The following is a 24,353-nucleotide window of genomic DNA, read 5'->3' on the forward strand; positions in this document are numbered from 1 at the left end:
CCACCCTTGTACCCACCCACCCATCCATTCATCCATCCATCCATCCCTCCATCCCTCCATCCATCCACCAACCCACCCACCCTTATACCCCTCCATCCACCCACCAATCCATCCATCCACCCATCCATCCCTCCATCCATTCATCCACTAGCCCACCCACCCTTATATCCATCCATCCATCCATCCATCCATCCATCCATCCATCCACTCATCCATCCATCCACTCATCCATCCATCCACCAACCCATACACCCTTACACACATGCATCCATCCACTCGTCCATCCATCCATGCATCCACCAGCCCACACACCCTTACACCTACCCATCCATCCATCCATCCATCCACCAACCCACCCACCCATCCACCCATCCATCCATCCATCCACCAACCCACCCACCCTTACACCTATTCATCCACCCACCCATCCATCCTTCCACCCACCCACTCACTGCCCACCTACTCATCCACCCTTCTATACACTCTGTCCATCTGTCTGAGCATCCATCCTTCCAGCTGCATGCTGGCTGACCACCCGTCCCTTTCCCTGACTGTCCTTCATGTGTCCCTGCGCCCAGTCCTCCATTTCACAGACAGTTGTTTACTGTCAGAGGCCCCTCTGGCTGCAGGCTTGGGACATCATCCTGTGGCCCCAGCTGACGAGTGCATATCTGGCCTACAGGCATTGGCTACGCGTCCATTGTGATTGTGTCACTGCTGAATGTGTACTACATCGTCATCCTGGCCTGGGCCACCTACTACCTGTTCCAGTCCTTCCAGCGGGAGCTGCCCTGGGCGCACTGCAACCACACCTGGAACACGCCGCAGTGCCTGGAGGACACGCTGCGCAGGAACAAGAGCCTGTGGGTCACAATGAGCCCTGCCAACATCACGAAGTCCCCCGTCGTGGAGTTCTGGGAGTAAGCCAGGTCTTGGGGCGGGTGGAGCTCCAGCCTGGGGCTGAGTCCAGCTCTGCCACTGCCTGGCTGTTTGGCTTTATACAGGCTTTAGTTTCCTCAATTGTGTCCCCAAGGGGAGTGAGTTGTTGCTGTACCCTGGGTCCCTGTGATGATTGCTGTCCCCCGCACAGGGACATGTATTTAGATTGTTTGAAAACGATCTTGTGATCTTAATGTGTTCTAGGAAAATGCATTTTCTGTTATCACACAGAGAAAAATACATGTGGGGAGTGAAGGAGTCACTCAGGTGAAAAGGTGAGAAGGTCGATTTGTAGTATCTGTGAGCTTTCTTTATTTTGAGAAAGGGTTGCATTAAGTTGGCCAGGCTGGCCTTAAACTCAAGATCCTCCTGTCTCGGCCTCTAAGTGTTGGGATTACAGGAGTATACTGCTGTGCCCAGCTTGTCTCAGTCAGCTCTTGCTGTGTAACAATCATCTCCAAACTTGCTAGCTGTAGACTGGTGCTGTTTAGGTCTTCATTATTTGTGGATAGTGTGAGCTTGGGGCTCCTTCAGGAGCCTGCAGGCAGCTGTGGGCTCTTCCAGGATGGGTGGTGATGTCTGAGTGCCAGGAGCAATCATTTGAGGTCTTTTAAACTTTAGCGTGGCCTGTTACAGCCAGCTTGGAAGCAACAGATGGGTGAGTCCAGGGTGAGACCTGTTTTAATCTGTGCTGGCTCCGTGAGTGTTTGTATCTGCAGTCAGCCCCTGTCCCTTCATTGGGGAGTTGAGCCGCATGGCTCCCTGCTTAGTCCTCCTCTCTGTCCTGGTCCTGAGTCCTCCCGCTGTTTCTCTCAGGGCCCTCTCACGGCTTTTCTCGCGCTGACCCCTCTTGCAAACAGCATTCACTCATAGTGCTGCCACCCTGGGATCTCCACACCAGGCCTGGCGGAGGAAGGCTCCCGGCTGCTCTGTCCCTGCCCCAATGTGGCCCTCCTCTCTCCTGGCTGCACCACCCAAGGTTTGAGAGTCCAGGGGTCCGAGCCAGGGGAGCTGAGACCCTGGGCTCCAGGCAGAGCAGGAGGGGCCCCTCACCCTGGACACAGCCACATCCAGCTGGTGATTCGGCCACTGTCTGCATCTTGCCCGCCCAGCCTGCCTGGAGTCCTTGTGGATGTGAAGTGTCACCCACCTCGGCTCACCCACTTGACCCTTCTATCTCCATGGCCAGGTCCGCGGCTTAGGGCCAGTCACAGGGCCAAACGTCTCCGTGCTGGGAGCCTCGCCCTAAAATGGGAGATGCGTGCACCCCGATGCTGGCATCACACGCGGCTGAGCCAGGCCCCCCTGCCTGCCCAGCCTGCCCCCTGGGTCCTTGCTCCCCAGGTTCCTGTCCCCAAGGCCACCTGCTGCCCCCAGGCCTCCTCCAGCCTCCGCATGAGGCTGTGGAGGAGGAGGAGAGGCTCGCGCCAGGCAGGCGGACGACAGCCTTTCATGATGTCGCCGCTGTCCCGGGGCACGCGGCCAAGGCCGGTTTGGCCTGCGGTCAAGAGGAAGACATTGGCCGCACTCCGTGCTTCTCCTCTCCCAGTGTGGCTGGCGGCGGCCGGCTGGCGCAGATGTCCGGCTCGCGGCGCGGGCCCCGCCCATCTGAGTCACAGCTATTGTTGCTGTGGAGGGCAGTGCCCGCAGGGAGAGGAGAACGGAGAGAGTCCAGGGTGGGCTCTGGTGATGTCAGGGGGCTTCCTGAGCCCAGTCTAACCTCACTTTCTCCACACAGCAGCTAGGCTTCATTCCCTCGGCTGGTGTTGGGTAGACGCCTTCTGCGTGCCACGTGGGCACTGCTCACAGTGTCCACACTGCAGGCTGTGGCCTGGGACCCCAGGCAGGTCAGGGTAAAGGCCAAGAAAGGGCAGGGGTGAGGGCTGTATCTAATGTAGGTGACCAGGGACAGGGGGCTGAGGCAGGATGGTACCTGGCCCGGAGGAGGAGGCCCAGGGCAGTGTGGGACAAGGTAGGGCTGGGGCAGCAGTGCCTCCAGCTCACCCACATGGGACTCCACCCTGAGGTGTCTGTCTGTGTGATAAGATAGCTTGGGGCCACTGGCTGTAGGAAGCGGGACTCACAGGAAGCTGAGGAGCTGAGGGTTCCCTGTGGCTGGGAGGCGGGTTGGCCTGGGCGCCAGGGTTGGGAGAGTCAGGAGATGCATAAGTCGCCCGTGCAGCAGGGCATCCCCTTGGGCACTGCATGCTCCAGTTTGCTGAGTGCGAGTTGGAAGAGGTCATGGTCCCAGCTGCCACCCCAGGGACCTGGAGGGCACCCTGGACAGAGGGATCCCTGGGGGTAGTGCTGCCACCCCAGGGACCTGGAGACCCCGGGTCAGACGTGAAGGGACCCATGGGGGCACTAGGCTGGGTTGGAGCCACCGGGATGGCAGTGGAAAGGGTGGTGCTCAATGAAATGGATCCATTCTGTTCCCAGGGTGTTTGAGAGGCCCTGGACACAGCTTTTTAAGAATCTAAAATAATAGTTGTTTTTTTTTTTTCTTTTTTTTTTTTGTCTTTTTGAGACAAGGTCTTACTACGTAGTTCAGGCTGGCCATGAGCTCACTTTGTAGCCCAGGCTGGCCTTGAACTAGAAATGATCCTCCTGCCTCAGCCTCCTGAGTGCTGGGATTACAGATGTGCGCTACCACACCCAGCTAAAATAATAGTTCTAAACCATTACAATGGTTTTTAAAAATTCATTGTTAGGTGAGGCCCCTGCCTCACAGGGCAGGAATGCCTTGCTCCCCTGGGGCCCGCTGAGAGCCTGCATTTTTGTCCGGAGCCCTGTCCCAGTCGAGTCTCCTGCCTGGACCTCGGCCCTGTGAGGGTGGATGCTGCCTCACCACATGTGTGGCGAGGACTGGAGGATGTGGACCTACTGGTCAGGACAAACAGCCTTTGGTGCCCCAGACAGTGCCTTGAGACCCCACCAGGTGTGACGAGCAGCATAGAGAAGCCGGCCTGTGGTATTTGCTGTGGCCGAGGTGGGCAGCTGCCCAACATGAGCTCACAGCAGCCTGGGCACCGCTGCTTTGCCTGGTGTCGGGGAGCAGGCAGAAGGGGTACGGCAAGAGCCAGCTGCAGGCTCAGACCAGCGGGACTTGGGTGCAGGCAGGGATTGAGCCGCTCTGGCCTGGAGAGACGTCTGTCTTGTTAACCCAGCACCTTCCCTGTGCCCATGCAGGGACAGCCTGGCAGGTGTCACTGGGAGGAGGACCGTGACAGCCAGGGTCAGATGGGTCCCCACAGTGCCACCCGAGGCTGTAGAGGCAGAATGTGGGGTGTGGTGGAACGTGCGCTCCTCCTGCTGGCAGGCTGTGTCCTCTTGCCTGGCATTGGGCCTCCTGGAGGTCCTGAGCCCCAGGGACCCATGTTTCAGAGGGCAGAGGAGGCCCTTTCACGCCAGGGCTCAGCTTCCTTAAAGTCAGACTTTGGTGTCCAAGATAACCGAGCCCTGGCTTCAGAGTCTGGCCTCAGTTTTCCCATCTCTACAATGTGGGTCTGATGAGAGACCCAGGGCAGCAGGGGCTCTTGTCTCACGTGCACCAAGCAGTGTTAGTGCCAGGAGCAGCAGAGCTCAAGTCGAGCGTGGTGGAACCGGGAGCTAAGTCTCCTTGAGGCCTTGTGTCAGCTTCTGGAAGACGGGAGGGCAGATGTGAGGCAGTCCCAGTGTGAGGACATCTGCAGGACAGAACGCTGACGGTGACCACAGGTTCCCTGGCAGCATCCCGGGCAGGAGCTGTGAGTCCCCACTTAGCAAAGGAGAAACTGAGGCAGAGTTGCTGTGTTCTGAGGCTGCAGCCTTCGAGCAGGGAGCCACCCAGGGGCTGGCAGCTGGGGCTCAGCTGGGCTGGTGCCTGCTTGGCAAGGCAGACTCGCTCCTTTGCCCAAGTACAGCGGCACCATCTGTGGGTGGCAGGTCGAGTAATCTCAGCCAGCAGCAGCCCCCGTGGGCAGCACCACGGGCTTTGCCATGCGTTCCTTAGCGGGGCCGATGGCTTCCCTGTGCCTTTACCCTTGAAAACGTCTGTCCTGCTCCTGGGGTCTCCAGGGCCCCGCAGGAGACACAGTGCTGTGCCCACTCTGAGCCTCTGGTTTTGGTTCTTTGGACCTGGGCCCACCAGCAGGCCCTGCCCTGGGGCTCTGAGTGCCGCGCTCGTCACAGGGGGGCCAACCATGTGCTGCTGCATCCGGACCTGGGTTTAGGGCCTGGCCTGGATTTCTCCTCTGACCCTGCAGCACACCACAGCACACTCTGCCTTCTTGAGGGCTGCAGTTTAGGGGAGACCGGGGTAATACTTCAGGGGATGTCATGAAGAGGGGTGGGACAGGAGCCAGATGGGGAGCCCAGGGCTGTGAGCGAGCGGGAGCTGAGAGGACCCAGCCCGCCCACACTGGAGCCCGTGGAAGAAGGCTGTCCTAGACCCCATGGAGAGCTGATTCCCTGTTACAGATGAAGAAGCTGAGGCTTGGGGTTTCAGCCTGGGACCAGCCTGAGCTGAAGCCAGTTCACCCCATCCTGTATCTAAATGCACTTTCCCTTCTCCCCTCTCTCCCTCGGGTGCTAAGAACGGCACCCACGGCCATCTTGTGCCAGGCAAGTGCTCACCACTAAGCCGCATGCCCACCTAGGCCCCCTCGGCGCTCCCCAGCAGCTCTGTCCCTGGACAGAGGGATCCCTGGGGGTAGTGCTGCCCATTGACCTGGCCCTGTGCTTGTTCCCAGGCGCAACGTGCTGAGCCTGTCCCCTGGGATCGACCACCCTGGTGCGCTCAAGTGGGACCTGGCGCTCTGCTTGCTGCTTGTCTGGCTGGTGTGCTTCTTCTGCATCTGGAAGGGCGTGCGCTCCACAGGGAAGGTAAGCAGGGTGCTCCTCCCACAAGAGACACCATGGGACAGAGCCCTGGCACGGCACCAACTACATGGCAGAGGCTCCAGCACCAGTCCCCAGGGTCCCCGTGCAAGGGACGCTGTCAGCATGGCCTAGGGATGGCTGTTGAGGCCAATTGGCCGAGATGTCCTCTAGCTAAGATCTCAGCCGTGGCCTTTATGTTGGTCCTTGGGGAAGTGCAGCTGCCATCGACATCATCCGCCTGCAGCTGGGAAGCTGGCCCCGGCTCAGTGGCTCCCTGTAGCTAGGGGACTTGGTGTGGCTGGCTTGTGACAATGCAGTGGCACATTAGCACGCACGGAAGTGGCCACTGGGGGTGAAGACCTTAGCCAAAAGCCCCCTCCTCTCCCATTAGCGCAGATGGTGCGTAACCGGCCCCGACGCAGCACAGGGGTCTCACAGGGCCCAGCCACCTAGAGCTGTGTCCCTGCGAACCAGTGCCATCCTCAAGGCCCCCCCTTATTCACTTCGCTAAGACTGAAGCAGCCCCAAGTCAGCAACATCTCCAGGCAGCGGTTGAGGGCAAAGGTGGAGGGCACGGCTGGACGAGCGTGGCTGCCCCCACTATGCCTCCAGAGGCTCAGGCCTTGGGAGGGAGGAGTCCAAGGCTTTTTAAGCAGGGTCTGAGCTTCCTCCTGTCCCCTGGGGGGCCCAAGTGAGTACCCCGCACGCCTCAGCTTCCCACTGCTGTGACACGGTGTCCAGGACCAGCACTCAGTGCAGGAGAGGCCGAAGGGCCCGCGATGCAGAGGTTCTGGTCCGTGTCTCTGGCCCTCACCTTGGCCTGGGCTGGAGCGCTCAGCCAGGAGGCTGCGCCCGTCACGGGGCCGGGAGGTGAGTGAGGCAGGGAGGCAGTCCCCTGTCCTCCAGGGCAGTGACCTGGTCTCCCCGACTCCGCCCTAGTGGCACTCAGAGCCTTGGGGAACACACCCCCGAGCCCCAGCACCTCCACACTCAGCCGGGTCTCCTGGGCCAGCTGTCCTGTTGCCATCCTGGGACCCAGGCCTGAAAATCCCGCTCCCCAGAAGAGGGCAGGAGGGGTGGGAGATGGTGTCCCAGGCTCCTCAGAGAGCTCTGCCTCTCACACCACCTGCTTTCCTCCTTGACACCTCGCCTCTGAGCCCTGGTTTCCTCATCTGTGGTGTAGTGAGGGGTCAGATGCCCAACACCGAAGGCCTGGTGAACATGAGTCACCTTCTTTGCCTTGCCTCGGTTTCCCCATGCAGACAGGAGTACATAGGAGATTGCCAAGGAGCACAGGGGCTGTGCTGTGCAATCCAGAGCTCCTGAGCCTCCCCGTGTGCCAGGAGCAAGAGCTGCAGTATGGCAAGTGATGGAGGACCATGTGGTGGAGGACAGCAGGAAGCATGGGTGTCATTCAAAGTAGGGCAGTCAGCTGGGACTCGAAGCAGAGCACAGGTGTGCAGAGGGGAGACTGCGGTGGGCACAGCCATGCAAAGACCCTGACGTCTGTCCCACCAGTGTCTTGGGCGCCTGGGCCAGGGAGGAGACTGACACGCAGTGGCCACAGGGCCGAGCTCCCTGGAGGGAGACGTGACTTGTGGGGGCCCCACCCAGCGACACCCTCTCAGGGCTGTTCGAGGTCCCAGAACAATGGCCTGGCCTAGGCAGCTCCGAGCAGCCAAGACAGACAGACCCTGGGGACCTCCTTGAACCTGGCAGCCTCTGCGGTGACCCCGTTAGGCGGCCGCAGACGCCTCTTTGATATTCAGGGCCCGAGGGGCCTGGCGACGGCGTTGTTGCTCCACATGTGAGGGTGGCGGGGCGCCCTTGGAGTGGGCCTTGGGTCTCACGTCCCAGATGGGGAGGCAGAGGCTCGGTGTTACGTGGTCGTCCATGGCCCCACTCAGCCTCATCCGACGTCCTGCCTTCCTAGAGCGTGGCGTCCTGGGGGACGTGCCTGTGGGCTCGCCAGGCCACTGGGCTGTCCAGGGCTCGGAAGCAGGGTGTGGGCGTCGGAGCTGGGGTCTCCGCTGTACCTTCCAGACCTCCTGGCTGCTTTGTTCCTGGGTGCCCAGGCTGCAAGCTTGGGGTCGAGTGCTTGGAGCGGCCAGGGATGTTCTCTGCAATCGGAAAATCACCGCGGCCCGCTGTGGCGCCTGGCACAGCTCCTCAGGACCCCGGGGAGCCTGGGAAGCTGGGAGCACAGCTCTCAGGGGCACAAGGCTGCAAAACAAGGCGGCCTTTAGAGGAGGCTGAGTCGGGACAAGCAGGGCGCAGACGCCTTAGGCCCCAGGCTCTGCCTGGCCACTGAGGCTGCTTGGAAGTTTGGTCACCAAGGGATCCTGCCGGGCTGCTGTCTGCAGCTATTGTCCCCAGCCAGGGCGTGGTCACATGGGTGAGATGGCAGCTTTGCTGGAAGCCTGCCTGCCTGTCCAGAGGAAGGGAAGAGATAAGCCTGTCCTCCTCTGTGACTTCCTGACTTGCCCTCGTCCTCCACATCCACCTGCCCTGCTTTGGAGAACCATGGGGGTCCCAGCCTGGGAGAAAAGAACTAAGGGTGTTTAGGTAAACAGGTTTGGGGAAAGGATACGTACACAGGGAGGGTGGCAGAGACAGGGCTGGGATCGTCCTGGTGGCGCAGACCGCTGAAGATGCTGTCTGCGGCCTGTTACCAGCTCTGAGCCGTGAGCCAAGACTGGGGTCCTCAGGGCTCGCGCCGAGCCCTGCATGTTAGGGTGGCTGAAGTCCAGGGGCAGTGACTCACAGCAGAGCCTGGGGGTGGGGCGGCCACTGCCTGCTGGCCTTGGGGAGGGTGCCCTGCTCTGCCTATGTGGGGGACAACCAGGTGTCACTTTTCCCAGATATCCCCAGTCGCATGTGACTCAGCTGGGGTTAGCGAGGCAGTTTCCCGAGCACCTGCTTGGTGTCAGGTGCCCTGTAGGTGGCATTGTGAGCCTCCTCACCCCTTTGCAAGGCACTTCCGTGACTGTACCAGGACAGGGCCCAGGCCTTACAGCTGCTAGGCCAGGCCTCAACCACTGAGCCGCAGCCCCAGGCTTTGTAGTTTTATTTGGAGACTTGGTCTCACCTAGAGGGAAGGGCTGGGTGTGAACTTGTGGTCCTCCTGCCTCAGGCTCCTGCACAGCAGAGGTTACAGATGTCCCCACTTCATATGGAGAACCATGCCCCAGAGAGGTTAAGCAAATGAAGGTCAGAGGTGGGCTTTGCACCCAGGGTTGCTGACCCTTGACCGTGGGAAGTGAGGTAACAGGCGTGCTCTCTGATAGGCAGAGCCGGGTGCTGTATCCCCCAGGGCAGAACTCAGTTCCAGCCTCATCCTCATCTTCTGGGCTTGACGATGCCCAGGTAATGAGGAGGGCATTCTTGGACTGCCCCAGACCCAGAAGATCCTCGAGGCAGGGGTCAGGTGCTGCTCAGGTCTCCGCCCAGGGATGAGGCCCTGGCCCACTGCCTTCTGTCCCTGCAGGTCGTCTACTTCACAGCCACCTTCCCATTTGCCATGCTGCTGGTGCTGCTGGTCCGCGGGCTGACGCTGCCCGGCGCAGGTGCAGGCATCAAGTTCTACCTGTACCCTGACATCAGCCGCCTGGAGGACCCGCAGGTACGGGGCCGGGTGGGCTGGGCAGGGAATCCTGGGCTCAGAGCCACAGCTGCAAGCACCTTTCCTGGCTGTGTGCCCGCTTCCTGCAGGGCCCCTAAGATGTGCCCTGGGGTGGGGTCCTGCCCCTGCAGCCATTGTGCCTACTACAAGGCATGGGACCTTGGGGACACCGTGCTCATCCCCTGCCCCTCGCGGGCAGCACAGGAAGGAGATGGAGGGGTGGCCAGAGTCTGGAGCAGTAGGAGGGCAGCTTCCCAGCTATCGGAGCTGCGTGCTGGGTCTGGGCCACCTCACCCACACAGCCCATAGCGCTCGGGGTCCCTGACAGCAGCCAGGACGGTCAGGGTGACAACCGTGACTTGCGGCTTTGCCCTGAGTCTGTCTTTCCTCTCTGAGGTGAGGTCCAGTTCCCTGGGGAGGGTTGGAGTCCTGCTCTACAGAGGTGGCTGCTGTGGCCCTGCGAAGATGGCCACTCCTGGCCATTCTGAGGGGCGCAACACCCGCCCTGCAGCAGTGGGGAACCCAGGCCTTGTCGCGAGGTCCCTTGCTGGTGGTGGGACGTGCGTGGCCCTGATGGCACCCACTTCCCGCCCACCCAGGTGTGGATCGATGCGGGGACCCAGATCTTCTTCTCCTACGCCATCTGCCTGGGCGCCATGACGTCGCTGGGGAGCTATAACAAGTACAAGTACAACTCGTACAGGCAAGTGTCGCGCCGCGGGCCGTGCCGCCGGCCGTGGCGCCATGCACAGACAGTAGGGAGCCCGGCTTCCTGCGCTGTGATTAACTTGCTCCCTGACGTGTGTGACTTAGGGACTGTATGCTGCTGGGATGCCTCAACAGTGGTACCAGTTTTGTGTCTGGCTTCGCAATTTTTTCCATCCTGGGCTTCATGGCACAAGAGCAAGGGGTGGACATTGCTGATGTGGCTGAGTCAGGTACGGTGGTGTCGGTGGCAGTGGTGGTGGGCACTGCCACCTAGTGTGCGAGCCCAGCGCTGCCGGCGCGAAGCCAGACCCGGGGTCGGGGGGAGCCTGGTTCGGAAGCCCCCACCAGTGGCCCCGCCTGCGCTTGAGGCACCATTCGAGGATTGTCACACGGTGTGGCCCGAGGGGCAGCAGGAGTGTGGGTGTCAGACTGGGAGCGAGCACGCGGCCTCCGTCCCCTCCTGGCCGCAGAAGTCACCGTCCTGATGTGGGCCGACCCATGTCACCTCTACGCAGCCCCCCTTCACTCCTTCCACCGCAGCACGAGGGGACAGGGATGGGACGGTAGAGCCCAGGAGGCTTCCACAGGGCGGAGGCAGGGGACTCAGCACTGTCACTCCTGGGCACGGCCCCAAGGGCCAAATGCCCCTCTTTGGGACCCCTGGAGCTTTAGGTCCCGGGCTGCACAGCCTGAGATATGGGACGTGGGACCCGGGACCCCGGAGTCACACATGGTGCCCTGAGTACCTGAGTCCAGGACGCCCCAGCTGCTGGAGTCTGGATGTGGGTCCAAGGGTGGGTCTCCAAAGCCCCTTTGGCCTCTCACACCCCGTCCTGCCCATGCCCAAGCAGGGTCACACCGGTTATCCACAAGGTTCTGTGCTGCACATTGGGCTGAGGCCCAGGCTGTGACTCGGGGACCTGCACAGAACGGGCACACTGGGCAGATCAGGTCATACTGCAGCTCCTCAGGCCCAACCCGAGTGTCACACAGAGGGTCAGCAGGCACCTAGGCGCACGCGCACATCTCAGACAGGGTTGGCCTTAGTGTTAGGGTTAGAGTTAGGCTAGGGTTTGAGTTAGATTACTTAGGGTAGGGTTAGGTAAGATACCCACCCGTCCACACCGCCCCCGATGACAGGTCTCTCTCCAGCCCCCTGCTCCCCAGATGTACAGTCACCTCCAGCCTTCTGCTGTGACACGTTGCTGGCCTCCCCAGCCTGGAGCCGTGGCTCTGTCCCCAGACCGGGGCTGTGGTCCCTTGATCGAGATCTCCCCAGCCCCATACCCCTCTCCTCTCACCCGGCCCCAGATCTGTACTTTCCCTTCCGATGGCCCCAGAGACCGGGGGCCTGAGACCATAACCTGGCGGAGTGGCAGAGACCTGGTCACCATAGCCCACTGTGCGTGGTACCCTTTCAGCGGATGACTGGGAAGCCAGCCCCAATCACTGGGGAGCCCCTTTTGGCGAGGGCACTGTGGTATCGCAGCGTGAAGTAACCCTTCTTGGGGTGCTTGTGTTCCGCACGTCAGCCTCAGTGGTTTTCTTCCCGTGCGCTTGTCCGTAACTCCCCTTGCGTCTGAACAGCTGCAGACAAGGGCGGTTATGTTTCTGATGAGCTCTCAGGGCACTGTCTTGAGCTGCGGTCACACGAGGACGTAGTTATGCAGCTGTGGGGACGCAGCCAGGTGTAGCCCAGCTCCTCACCAGTGGAGGCCTCTGGGCCATTGTCCCTTCTCGGGACTTTTGTGGCCTCTGGCTTCAGAGAGGGACCTAAGGACCCTCCTCCAGAGGCTTTAGGAAGGCAGAGCTGAAATGTAGAACCAGAGAGAGTTGGGGCTGTCCCAGCACCCTGGTGGGTGGGGGTGCTGTGACCCCACTTTACATGTCTCGCATCCGGCTGGACTCAGCTTCTCTCTCGGCGTGCGTCAGCCGGAACTAGAGCTGTGCATTCGGGGACCTCAGGGTCCCCACCCAGGTGGACACGCAGCGTCTTTGGATGCCAACATCAACTCTGATTGCAGAACATGTCCCAGGGTCCTGGGAGGAGCAGGGTTTTTCCAGGTCGGATGCTTGTCTCCTGCCTGCCCCTCAGGTGGCCCGAGCGTGGTGAGGACCCCACGCTCACCGTCACTATCTCGGTGGGGATCTCAGGCGAGCAGACTCTGCGTTGTGGAGGACTTGCCCTCCCTGCGTGTTAGGGACCGTCATGCCTGCAGTGTGACTCCTGGTTCCAGTTTCTTGCAAAAACAGTTCGTTTTTGTGGGTTTTCTTTTCCCATTCTTAAGCCATTCATGTGGTTTCTGGTGTCTGCTTTAGAACACGTTCCAGGCTTCCCGCTTGCGGCCCTTCTTGTGTCTTGCCTCTTGGGGTGGTTTTTGCTTTGCTTCTTAGCAGTTGGTTGTACTTTACAGCCAGGCCCCAAGGCTGGCCTTTGCAGAGTGTGGTGTTGGTAACCCTGGTCTTCCCTGGGCCCTGCGGAGGCTGGAGGAGGCCGTGTCTCCATGTGCGGGGCAATTGCAGGGCTCCTTGGGGGCCCTGCCTTCAAAGCCCAAGGCAGCTGCCTCTGGGAGCTGGAGGAAGATGCCTCTGGCCTCTGTCCCAAGGGGAGGCAAGATGAGGCCAGGGCCACTGTCTCTGGCCAGGCTCTGCCCTGCCCCACGGGCCTCGTGCTGTGTTCTTCTGCTTCCACTCCCGCAGTAATAGCCAGTAGCTCAGCAGCAGCAACATCTTCTTTGTAGTCCATCCAGGGCTCGGGGCCCGGTAGGCAGACTCCCGGGCCTCTGTCCTGTGGGCTGGTGGCTCTGGGGTGGGAGGGGGGTCTGCCCTCTCCTGGGTCCCAGCCGAGGAGCCCGTGTCCCGCCCCAGGTCCACGAGGGGACACAGATGGTAAATGGGGTCCCGTCCAGCCCCACACGCCTGCTTCGCAGAGCAGACCCGGCCTGCACTCGGCCAGACCTGGGCCTGAGCACCCTGAGGCTGGGTCTGAGGCTGCGTAGCTCATGGCCTCTCCTCGTGCCCCGCTCTCTCCTCAGGGCCCGGCCTGGCCTTTATCGCCTACCCGAAGGCAGTGACCATGATGCCGCTGCCTACCTTCTGGTCAATTCTCTTTTTCATTATGCTCCTCCTGCTGGGACTGGATAGCCAGGTAGGTGTCTGTGCAGCCGCCCTCCTCCTCATGACCCCTCCAGGCTTCAGCCAGCAGGATCCCCAGGTCTGCAGGGAAGGCCTCCCGTGGCAGCAGGGTAACACCTGTCCACCCCAGTGCCCCAGCAAAGGGAAATGGCCAAGGCCCTGGAGGTCATGGCCGCAGCAAAGGCTACATGACATGGGCCGACCTCTCTGGCTGCTGTCTAGGCCAAGGGGTGGTCACTGCAGCAGAAGGCCTTACTGCAGTGAGTGGGTGGCCATCCCGACCTCAGTCTCTGCCAGCATGCAAGCCTCTGGCCTCCCAGTCTCCTGGCCTCCAGGCAGGGCTTGGTCCAGTACTCCCTTTGTTCTTCTGGGCGTGGGGCCAGGAGCCACCAGGACCTCATCCACGCAGAGCAAGCACTGTGTGCGGCAGAGGGAGCCCTTAGTCCCATGCCCGAGCCCAGCCATTCCAGCTGGGGAACAGGACAGGGCTGTGGTGTGCAGGGCAGGTGGAATGGGACACAGGCTCCATGTGGTCCCAGTCCCCTCCCCGAAGGCCACAGCTGTCAGACGCCAAGCAGAAGGGAGGAGTCAGAGAGGGTCAGGGGGCTGGCAAGGTCAAGCGTTGGCAGGGATCGGCAGGAAGGCCCCGGACCAGGGAGGAGACAGGATGAAGGGATTGGGAAAGAGGACCAAACAAGCATGTGGTGGTTGTAGACCAGAGCTCGTCGACAACAGGGGCGGCTCCAGGCCCTTCCAGAGCCCCGAGGGAGCATCCACCATCGGCCTGGGGTCCTGCGGGGCTCGAGCACTAATTTCCTGGAGAACCTCAGGGAAGGTTGCGAACACCACTCCCTCAGAGGGGACTGGAGTCAACTGCCAGCTGGGTCCCTGGCCTCTGGCACTCGGGGATTGGAGGAGTTGGTGTCTGACAGTCGCTGCGTGCGGCGGGCTCCCTGCTTGGCATGTGTTTGCACTGGAGCTCTTGACAGGTGGTCAAGGAAGGTTTGCAGCTGGCAGTGATGTCACTGTCAATGGCATCGGAGTTCCAGGGTGCCAGGTGTCACCAGGTCCACCCCCGCCCCACCTGCAGTGTCACCTGTGGGTTCATGTCGCCCGTCGGCAGGAGCAGCCAGGGCCGTTCACGCCTTCCCCGCTGGGAAGCCATGCTCACACCGAGCTCCCCAGCAGGATCCTCTCCCTGCCGAGCACAGGCCCTCCACCTCTTCCGCCTCCGCCTCCTCCTCCTCCTCCTCCTCTTTCTGTTCCTCCTCCTCTTTCTCGGTCTTCTTTCTTCCCCCTCCTCCTCTTCCTCTTCTGTCTCAGAGGCTGAGAGAAACTGAGTCCTTGTCAAGGCCACACACAGCCAGTGAAGGGCGACCCTGGGCTGCCTGTCCCGACGCTCCTGTGCCCCTGCAGCTTTGGCTCTAAGTCCCTAGAAGGGGCCTTGTATGAGACAGGGAGATCACAATACCCTCCTGCTTCCTGGGGGCGTCCCCCACCCAGTGCTAGCGGGTGACTGTTGATATTGGGGTGCTCAGGGAAGTGCAGCTTGGAGCCATCAGCCCCAAGTGCCAAAAGCTGGGCCTTCCATTCCCCTGTACCCAGGAGCCAGGGCCAGCGCACTCACCAGGGTCCTCTTTGGTCACAGACCTTGCTCAGCATCTCACAGTCAGGGGAAAGCATGGAGCTGACCCCGCTCGGCAGGGTCTGCAGGGGCTGGAGGGGCTCTCAGAGGATGGGGCTGGGAGTGAGGTTGGGTCTTGGCCTTCGATGGATGCACTGGGGCCCTGGACCTTCCTGTCTGTAATTCCCTGACTTGGGGAAAGGAAGGACCTTTCTTGCAAGGCCTGATGCTGAGGCATGGGTTGGCTGTAATGGCTGCTCTTTTGCTCCTCGTCCCTGTAGCCCACAGAAACCCCACTCCCCCGCCCCGCCACCCCATAGTGCAGGACTGGGTGTCTCTGTTGACGTCTACTTCCTGGCTACCCCACAAGGCCCCAGAGGAGCAGAAGGAAACTGGGTCCCGATCAGGTGGCCTGGGGCAGCTGTGCCCCTGGGCCCTTTGAACCCAGCACGGCACCCTGAGACCTCCATGCAGACCCAGCTCCAACTCCTGTCACGGGGGGAGAGGAGGGGTTTCTTCTGAGTCCGGAGGTGCGGGAGCCTGGACTCGTGGGTTGGGCACCGATCGGGCTGAGGATGGTCTGAGTGCACAGCGTCGGGTTTTGTGCTGCCATCGAAGAAATGGGGCTGCTCTCCCTGGAGTGAGGCGGCACTGTTTCTAGGAGAAATTGCTAGGCCCCAAGACAGGGAGACTCAGGAAACCTGAGCGCCACCCCAGAATGCCTATCCAAAGAGGCGCCTTCCTGGGTCCCAAGTCACAGGCGCCGCCATGGCTTACCCACGGGGGTGAGTGATTGCCACAGGTCAGGAACTGCCTGGAAACCTGGTGTAAATGGCCACCAGCGGGAAAGCTGAGGCCCAGGCCTGCCCTGAGTCACTCAGTAAGTTAGTGTTGACAGCCTTGAGCTTGTGGCTTGGCTGGGCACTCAAGGCCTGGGCGTGAGATGACCGGGATGAGGAGGGCGTTTGTCTTGCTGACCCTGGGGTCCGCACATCCTCCCAGAGGTGCAGGGTTCAGAGCTGGGCCTGGGTGATGAGAGGGCGCTGGGGCAGGAAGGACCTGCATGTGACCACGGGGCCGGGTCTGGCCCGTGTTTGGGGGTCATGGCCACCGCTCAGGCCTGTCCTCTCCCACAGTTTGTTGAAGTCGAGGGACAGATCACATCCTTGGTGGATCTTTACCCATCCTTCCTAAGGAAGGGTTATCGCCGGGAAGTCTTCATCGCCATTGTGTGCAGCATCAGCTACCTGCTGGGGCTGTCGATGGTGACGGAGGTAGGTGGTGCCACTCCTCCCACCCCCCGTGCCCTACCAGGTCCTGCTGTACCCTGCCGGGCCCTGCTTTGCCCTTGGTCACATTCTCCCTCAGTCCCACCCTGCCCAGATCCCACTGTACCCAGGGGCGCTGACCCGGGCCTGACCTTGCCCAGGTCTCAGTCCCTGCTCTCTCCTCCCTGTGCTGGGGAGGGAGCCTGGGCCTGTCAGGGCCTCGAGGGGGCTGGGTAACATGGCAAAGCCAGGAGCTTGGAGCCAAGGAGCGTGAACAGCACTGCATCCTGTGGGAGGCAGAGGGTTGTGCTAGAGTTGTCCCCAGCCCAGCCCAGGCCGTGGGTCACCGCTTTTCCTTTTTGTTTGTTTCTTATTTTTTTGAGACAAGGTCTCTCTCTATAGTTCAGGCTGACCTTGCACTTGCAGCGATCCTCCTGCCTCAGGCTCCTGAGTGCTGTTTTTGTACTAGAAGTAGAAGTGGGAGCCTTGGAGGGCAGGTGCCCAACCCTGAGCCATGCTCCTGGCCCTAGGGTTTTATTGCTTCGCTAAGCTCTTTGCATAGGAAGGGGCTTGGCCCGCACCAACCCCACGCCTGGTTTCCTCCGCAGGGTGGCATGTACGTGTTTCAGCTCTTTGACTACTATGCAGCTAGCGGTGTATGCCTTTTGTGGGTTGCATTCTTTGAATGTATTGTTATTGCCTGGATTTATGGTGAGTACTGGGTCTGCTCGCCTCCCCATCCCTTCTTTCAGCTCCTTCCCCACACATGGCAGGCTCAGGACCACGCTGCCTCACGCTGGAGCGCGAGGTGCGACAGGCGTGGTGACACGGCAGTGGGGGGTAATCTGGGGTTCTGGGCTGGCCATGACTCCTACCCTGGGGTCTAGAAACAGCCCCTGGAGACTTCAGTGGCCACTATAGAATTTGGGGCCTGCCCAGGTTGACAAAAAAGCCAGAAGGCCACGGCCCTGACCGCCAAGCGCTTGTCTGTGTGGTGTGGGGATGCCCTGCCGCCTCGCGCCCAGGCCGTGAGAGCCTGAACCCCGCAGCGCCTCAGCTCACTGCTGTCTCTTGCAGGGGGTGATAACTTCTATGATGGTATCGAGGACATGATCGGCTACCGGCCTGGACCCTGGATGAAGTACAGCTGGGCTGTTGTCACCCCTGTTCTCTGTGTTGTAAGTGGCATGTGGCCTGGACTCTGGGGAGCTGCTCCCTCTGGGGTTGGCTTGGGCACTACCTGGAACAGTAAGGGACGGCTGTCCAGACGACTGCCTTGGGTTGAGTTTTGAAGGATGAGTAGGAGTTTGTCAGTGAGAGCATTCCTAGCAGAGGCACAGCGTGTGCAAAGCAGGGCACTGTGATACTGTGCGGGCTGCGGAAGTCTGGTCCCTGCCCAAGACACAGCCTCTGTAGCCCCTGTGGCACTCAGGTGCCAGGAGTGCTTTGGCACAGGGCCTTTGGGATATCAGGCAGAGATGTGGGGTAGAGGTAGTGGCCAGGAGAGGGGACATCCCCCAAGAAGACAAGGAAGCCACAGCAGCCCCAGGCACGGCCCTTCCCGTGCACGCCATCTCGGAGGTGACCCACATGCATCAAGGTTGTAGGGATTCCTCCACAGTGAGTGCTGCGCTGCTGCTCAGCTCGCCCCCTGGGGGGCATGCAGGGCTCAGGTATCCCTTGCATGTGGAACCAGACGCCAGGGGACAAATGGCCATCCCCGTAGGGCTCTGATCCCGGACAACTGAGTAGCACTGTGCGACCTCAGGCCAGCCCAAACCTCACTTCAGTCTCCCTGCCTGTAAAACAAGGAGGCCAGTGTCATACCCTGTGAGGGTGGTCCTTGTCCCTGCCACGCACATATTACCCCCCACGCAGGTAATCCCACAGCCGCCACCCCATGGCAAGTTAAGTGCAGTCCACAGGCTCCAGCCCAGTCTTGTCCCCCGACCCCAAAGTCTCAGTCATGGGTGTCTCTGACCTTGGAGAGAGGAAATGCAAGCAGGTGGCCTGGTCCCTGTGCAGCCCATGATAGAGTCAAAGGACCAGGGCCAGGTGGGGGTGCTACTGTCAGTGGCCATGCTGTCTCCTCCCCAAGTTAAGTCAGGTTTTCTTTTTTTTGTTTTGTTTTGTTCTGTTTTTAAGGAGGAAAGGTTTGTTTGGCTCACAGTTTGTAGAGGTTTCAGTTCATAGCTGGCTGGCTCCAAGGCAGGGTGGCATGGCAGAGGGCATCGCAGAGGAGAAACAGTCCATGACGGGCAGAAGACAGCAAAAGCAGCGCGCAACTTCGAGTCAGTTTTAAGTAGATTGTTCCCCATCAGCTGGGAAGGGTCCATCCTCCTCACTCTTCGCGGCATGGGGCAGCTGTAGCAGCCGGGCTCTGCCCAGAGATGTCTCCTCCGGAGCAGAGGCTGGAAGCCGAGCCTGTCCTGGGAGTCGCAGTGGGGGTTGGGAGGGAGGTTTTTGTCCACACCCTTCATTGATCACGCACCTGTGAGCATGAGCCCAGTTGTGCCTGGCATTAGGGAAGCAGGGTTAGCAAGTGGGCAGGGCGCCAGGCAGGGGAGGAGCACGGAGGAGGGGAATCAGAGCCATATACTTCTGCAAGGAGCAGGCAGGTGCCTGGAGAGAGGGCAGGGAGGAGAGAAGGCGCCTGCACTCAGGCCCTGGGGATGTGAGGCTGAGGAACCCAGTGCTGAATGCAAATGGGTGTTGACTTGTTGACTGTAGACCGGGCGGAGAGACTGGGCTTGCACACTGCTCCCAGCTGGACCACCCCTGACTCCATCTCTTCACACGCAGGGCTGTTTCATCTTCTCGCTCGTGAAGTACGTGCCCCTGACCTACAACAAGGTCTACGAGTACCCGACCTGGGCCATTGGGCTGGGCTGGGGCCTGGCCCTGTCTTCCGTGGTGTGTGTCCCTCTGGCCGTGCTCATCCGCCTCTGCCGCACCAAGGGGCCACTGCGTGTGGTAAGCTGGGAGGGGGGCAGGTGGCCATCTCACTTGTGTGGCCATCCACACTGACAGCTCCTCCGCGGTGGTCAGAGGAGGAAGCAGGGTGGCACCTTCTGCACAGGCCTGTGGCCTCTGGGCCCTGCCCAGGAGAGGGAGAAGGATGCCAAAATGATGGTGGCTTCAAGTGCCAAGCTAGGAGCTGGGCTTTGCCTGAGGAGGGCACCAGGCCTGTTCCAACCAAGTGGGGTACCCACAGTAACCTGGCCAACTGAAGCCACCTGTGCATGCCCCCGCCCCACTGGGCAGCAAGGTCCCAGTCGGTCCCCAGGTCCCAGCCCACCCCCACCTCTTCCTCTCAGACCCCTCCAGCAAGGGAGCCCAGGGCCCTTCCCAGAAGCTCCTCCTTGGTGTCCCTGCTCAGGGCTTGGGTCCACGCTACCCTCCTGGCTCCGGCTTCCAACACCCGGCCCAGTGGGTCTGGGCTGTTTGCAGGTGTCTCTCTTAAAAATCTGGAGCCAGGATGTGCTGAGACCCTGCTCCCCGTGGATGGTGGACATGGATGGTCGGTTTGCTGATGGCCTGGGAAGCCACGGTGGGGACAGGGACAGAGGAGAAGCAGCAGTAGGGGCACTTGGAGCTGGGCCTGTCCCTCAGGCCTGGGCCTATTGTGGTTTTGAAGGCCGCAGGGCCAGACCCCAGTGGCCCCATGAGGTGCCACAGCATTAAGGGGCCGGGCCTGCCCTGTACCCTTTCCTGCGCAGACACTGAGGGGTTCCTGTGGGGTGAGATATTTAGAGGTCTGAATGGCCACCCCACCTGCTTGTACTCTCAAAGCCTATCTGTGAAATGCTGCCCTTTCAAGAGGTTTGTGGGTGCACCTTGGTACAAGAGGAAGCGGGGTCTCTACTAGCCAGTGTCCAGAGTGCCTTGGCCACTTCCCGGGCACCTGGCACCCTCAGTTCAGGTGGCTGAGTCCCCAAATCAGCTTGCTGGCAGATTCCAGCCACAGCTAACCGTCAGCCTGGACTGCCCAGCCTGTGTGTGTCCAGAGGATTGAGAATCAGGTTTCTAAAGCAAACACTGCCACACTCCACTGTTTTTCCCCTTTGGCAGGGCTGTGGTGACACCCAGGCCCTCATGTGCCCCAGGCAATAACAAGTAGCTCCCCAATGGGTAGCGCGAGAGGCGCGCGTGTGCACCAGCCCGGTCGTCGCCCACAGCGAGCAGGCAGTGCAGGTGTTTGGGCTTCTCCCTGGGGAAGGCTGGAGACAGGAGACTCACAAGCCACAGGAATTGGGCTGTGAATGGCTGGAAAGGCAGAGGGCTGGAACAGCTGTCCCAAGTCCGGGCCTCTCGGGATCGCAGGATCACTTTGGTTCTTGTCTCCTTGCAAAAAGGACAAAAAGGAGGTCCAGGGAGGTGGCAATTCCAGGTGCCAGGCAGTGCACCGTGAGGTTGGGGTGGGGACAGCGTGGTCCCCTCCTCCCACCTCACCGGCCCGCCTCTCTTCCCTGCAGCGGCTCAAGTACCTGCTGACCCCGAGGGAGCCCAACCGCTGGGCCGTGGAGCGTGAGGGGGCCACACCGTTCGCTGCGCACCCGGCCGCCAATGGGGCACTCATGCAGCCCACGCACATCGTGGTGGAGACCATGATGTGACCCCCGCCGCCGCCGCCGCCGCCGCCCTGCTGTTTACTAACATTAGATCTCATAGGACCAGGTTTACAGAGCTTTATATTTGCACTAGGATTTTTTTTTAAATTGTCACAGAAAACGTTACTCCACGTGTGTGTGCGTGTGTGTATTGTGCGTGCGTGTGTTTTGTTTTGATTTGGGGATATTTTGTACAAAAAGAAAACTCACGGGCAGAAGTCCCCAGGGAGAAGCCGAGCTTTCATACGGGATTAGATGTATTTTATGGGAACTTGGTAAATTTTTCTTTGTATCTTTTTCATAAAACTATATATACTTAGAGGTTGTCATACACTCTACCACGTGAGTGGATCTTCTTGCCAGCAAGATCTCGTTTTCAAAAGCAATTCTTCGGTGCTTGCAGAGCTGGCAGAGAGCTCCACCCTGAGCCTGCGGGGCAGGGTTTTCCTAAGACAGACTCCATACAGGTGCGGCCCAAGCCAGCTCAGGTGGGTGGAGCGGGCTGTGAGGGCACCGTGGCCAAGACGGCCACCCAACTCCTGACCAGAGCCCAGAGAGCGGTCCTCAGCAGAGCCAAGCATGGTAGACTGCAGGGTGCAGGGCCAAACTCCACCTTTTATGTTGAGACTGAAGATGAAAGGTCAGTGGGACCCTCAGCCAGGTGGGCACAGGCAGCAGTCAGGGACCTGGGTGGGTGGCAGGAGACAGGGCTCAGGCCAGGGAGCCACCAGGCTCCCTGGCTATCCTAAGCAGATCCCTAGGCCGAGAACCAGTCCAAGAACAGCTGGGGTCCGCCAGGTGGGCCCTTGCCAGTCCCAGACCATCCCCCAGTGCAGTATGGCCCGACTGCTCAGGTGCCCTCTGCCTGTGTCACCTTCCAGTCCTTGTTCCCAAGGCCCGGGAGACTCCTGATATCGCCCAGCTCCCAGCAAGTTTGCCAGGAGCAGCCTTCAAGGCGGGACCTTGGTCAGGGACAGTGCATCCTAGATTCTTCACCTTTAGCCATGACCTGGCCGCCCCAGCGTCCTGGTCCCTAAGCCAGCTCCGTAATCGCAGCTGTCAGACACTCCCTTCGTGAGGGTCAGGGGAGGAGGTGGGAGGTGTGCAGAGCGGGGCAGCAAGGGGCTGGCACCCCGGAAGCAGGAGAAGCGTGGCACATGGACGCCACCCAGCGCAGACACCCCAACCTGGAAAGCTCAAAGCAGAAGTAGGACCAGTACAAAGGCAGCGGCAGTCCGTGGAGTGGGAAGCGAGCAGGCTTCAGCATGCAGAGCAGGGCTCTCAGAATCCTGGACCCGCGCCCCCCGCCCCCCCGCCAGATTTGGGAGTTGGGACATCTTCAGCGCCCCTCCCTAGGGGCAGCGCTGGACCTCTTGTCTGTGACGTGTTTGTATTTCTGTTTCCAAAGCTGTAAACTCTGCCAAACACTACCCAACCCTTCACAGCTGTTGGACATCCTGTGTCCCCATTTCCTGTGTTGGTGATCACCGTGTATGTGATTTGATTGGACTCTTTGTTTCCCCCTGGTTTTACCGCGTGGCATTGTGACCCGTCTTCTTGTCTTGCGGAATTTATTAACCACCGCCAGCGAGAGAAGGCAGGTGACGGCGGGCGGCCCGGGCTGCTGTGGTCATCGAGCTTCCCTCTGGCTCCAGCCCCACAAGGAGTTCTCGTGTGTGGGTCGGAGACAGACGGCTGGAGGAAGACCTTTCTGCATGGTTCTCAGACCAAATCCTAGACCAAAGACGTGTGCAGGCCAAATGCCCAGGCCCCGCCAGACACCTGTCTTCCTCTGGCCTCGTGCCCGCCCTGCCAGTCCATGTGCAGTGTCACCTGTCTCTGTCCCCATGGCAGTGCCACTGCCGGCGAGAGCTGCGGCACAAGAACAAGGAGGGTTGCCACTGCTCTGCCAGGTCCGGGTAGGGAGAAGCACGGGTTGGGCTGAGCCTCAGCCGGGGAGCAGCCCAGGGTAGCCCCGAGCACTCCGGAAGTAAGCAGGGACGCTGAGGCCCAGGGTGGAGGGGACAAGCCGGCACTGAACCCAGCCGGCTGTGGCTCCTCCACAGAATGGTGCCCTAGTTCTCCCAAACCACCAGAGGTGCCGTTCCTCCTTTCTCCTAGCCCTCTGCGAGCCCTGTTGACACAGGAGGAAACTGAGGCCTGGGCCAGCTGGCAAAAGGTGCGCAGGTGAGCTTCCTGCTGGCCCAGTGTCACCATGGTGCCCATGGCCCCAGCACTGCCCTCTCAGTGAGGTGCTCAGGGGCAGCCAGCCCAAGGGCAGAGCGCCCCCATTCTTCTCCCCAGGACCCAGTCATGGGCCAGGTGCGGACCCAAGAGAGGCCTGGGCCCCCTGGCCCTCATTCCCATGTCCACCTGGTGCCCTAAATACCTCCATGCAGCGAGGAGGATGCCCACAGCAAGGGCCCTGGGTGCTGTGCCCCGTCCTCAGTGGCGTCACCACGCTGGCACGCACTTGGGAGTGGGGCACCTGCTATATTTTGGCTTCAAAGTAAGACAGGGCTCTGTTTTTTCTATCCAGTGAATCTTTGCAGTCCCTGACAACTGTGACGCTGTATTTAGCACAAGAGAAATGGAGAGCGTGGGTTTCGCCTCCTTCCAGAAACATGTCTGGCTCATCGGGAGTTTTGTAAAGCATCAGAATATTTTTAAGATATTTTAAACTTTTGTAAAAAAAAGAAAATCAACCAACAAAGACTTTGCATTGGGACAAGATCTGGGTGTGTAATTCAGTCCCGCGGTATACAGGCTTCTGTGTGTAAATGTTTTATGATCCGAATCCCTGTGGTGTGCGGGGGTTTTCCCCTTTTGCTTTTTAGATAAATATGTATATCGATATTTTAAATTCATCTTTGCTTTTTTTTAGAGGAGTTTGTAATCACCTTATAACATGACAATAAACATTTCCTTTTTAAAGTTCCATACGCGTGGGGTGTGTTTTGGTGGGGGGTGGGTGTCTCTTCTGTTTGACAAGTGCTTCGTGGTTTGTGAAGAGCCGTCTGAGCCGGGCGTGTGGTGGTGCGCACCCGTAATTCCAGTACTCAAGAGGCTGGGGCAGGAGGATCACTGTGTTTGAAGCCAGCCTTACATGAGATCCTGTCTCAAAGAAATCAGACAGGTGGACACACAGAAGTAGACACACAGATATAGACAGGCAGGCAGGCCTTCTGCCCAACCTGAGGGTCCTCGGCAAGAGAAATTGCATGCTGAGCGTCCCTTACCTGAACCTTGTGGGACATCCTGCAAACTGGACCCGAGTCTGAATGCACCGTCGACCTCTGCAGATGGAATGCCACCATACACAGACGGCTTTTCAGTGCACCTGTCCTGATGGTGACCTGCCACGCCAGGCGGCGGGTTGGGGCGACGCAGACTTCAGGTGTCAGTGAGCTCAAGGCGGAAGGGAGCTCAGGGGCCCGTGGGCTCCGCGTCTGCGCCTCTGGCTCTGCCTGTGTGCCCAGCCCTGGGCTGCTGGGAGCCCTGGCACCGGTCCCCCAAGCCTCCGTTTCCCCACCTGAAGTGACCCATCACCGTTGTCTCTCTAAGGCGGCCTGGGGATTAGAGTGGCG

General features: G+C 60.2%; 1 protein-coding gene across 2 annotated transcripts in view; it reads left to right on the top strand.

Annotated features, from left to right (window-relative positions):
• Window positions 1-23,704, top strand: part of Slc6a6 (solute carrier family 6 (neurotransmitter transporter), member 6) — a 32,327-nt gene extending 8,623 nt beyond the window's left edge. For both annotated transcript variants that reach the window (XM_005387064.2, XM_005387062.2), the window contains exons 4-14: window positions 683-920; window positions 5,670-5,802; window positions 9,287-9,421; window positions 10,021-10,124; window positions 10,235-10,359; window positions 13,165-13,277; window positions 16,025-16,162; window positions 16,765-16,867; window positions 17,234-17,334; window positions 18,959-19,129; window positions 20,632-23,704. In XM_005387064.2, the coding sequence (XP_005387121.1) occupies window positions 683-920; window positions 5,670-5,802; window positions 9,287-9,421; window positions 10,021-10,124; window positions 10,235-10,359; window positions 13,165-13,277; window positions 16,025-16,162; window positions 16,765-16,867; window positions 17,234-17,334; window positions 18,959-19,129; window positions 20,632-20,772 (1,502 nt within the window). In that variant the 3' untranslated portion in view covers window positions 20,773-23,704. The remainder of the gene's footprint in view (window positions 1-682; window positions 921-5,669; window positions 5,803-9,286; window positions 9,422-10,020; window positions 10,125-10,234; window positions 10,360-13,164; window positions 13,278-16,024; window positions 16,163-16,764; window positions 16,868-17,233; window positions 17,335-18,958; window positions 19,130-20,631) is intronic.
• Window positions 23,705-24,353: the final 649 nt, after the last annotated feature.

Source organism: Chinchilla lanigera, unplaced genomic scaffold (assembly GCF_000276665.1).
Source record: "Chinchilla lanigera isolate Chin_1 unplaced genomic scaffold, ChiLan1.0 scaffold00028, whole genome shotgun sequence".
In the NCBI taxonomy this organism is placed as follows: domain Eukaryota; kingdom Metazoa; phylum Chordata; class Mammalia; order Rodentia; family Chinchillidae; genus Chinchilla; species Chinchilla lanigera.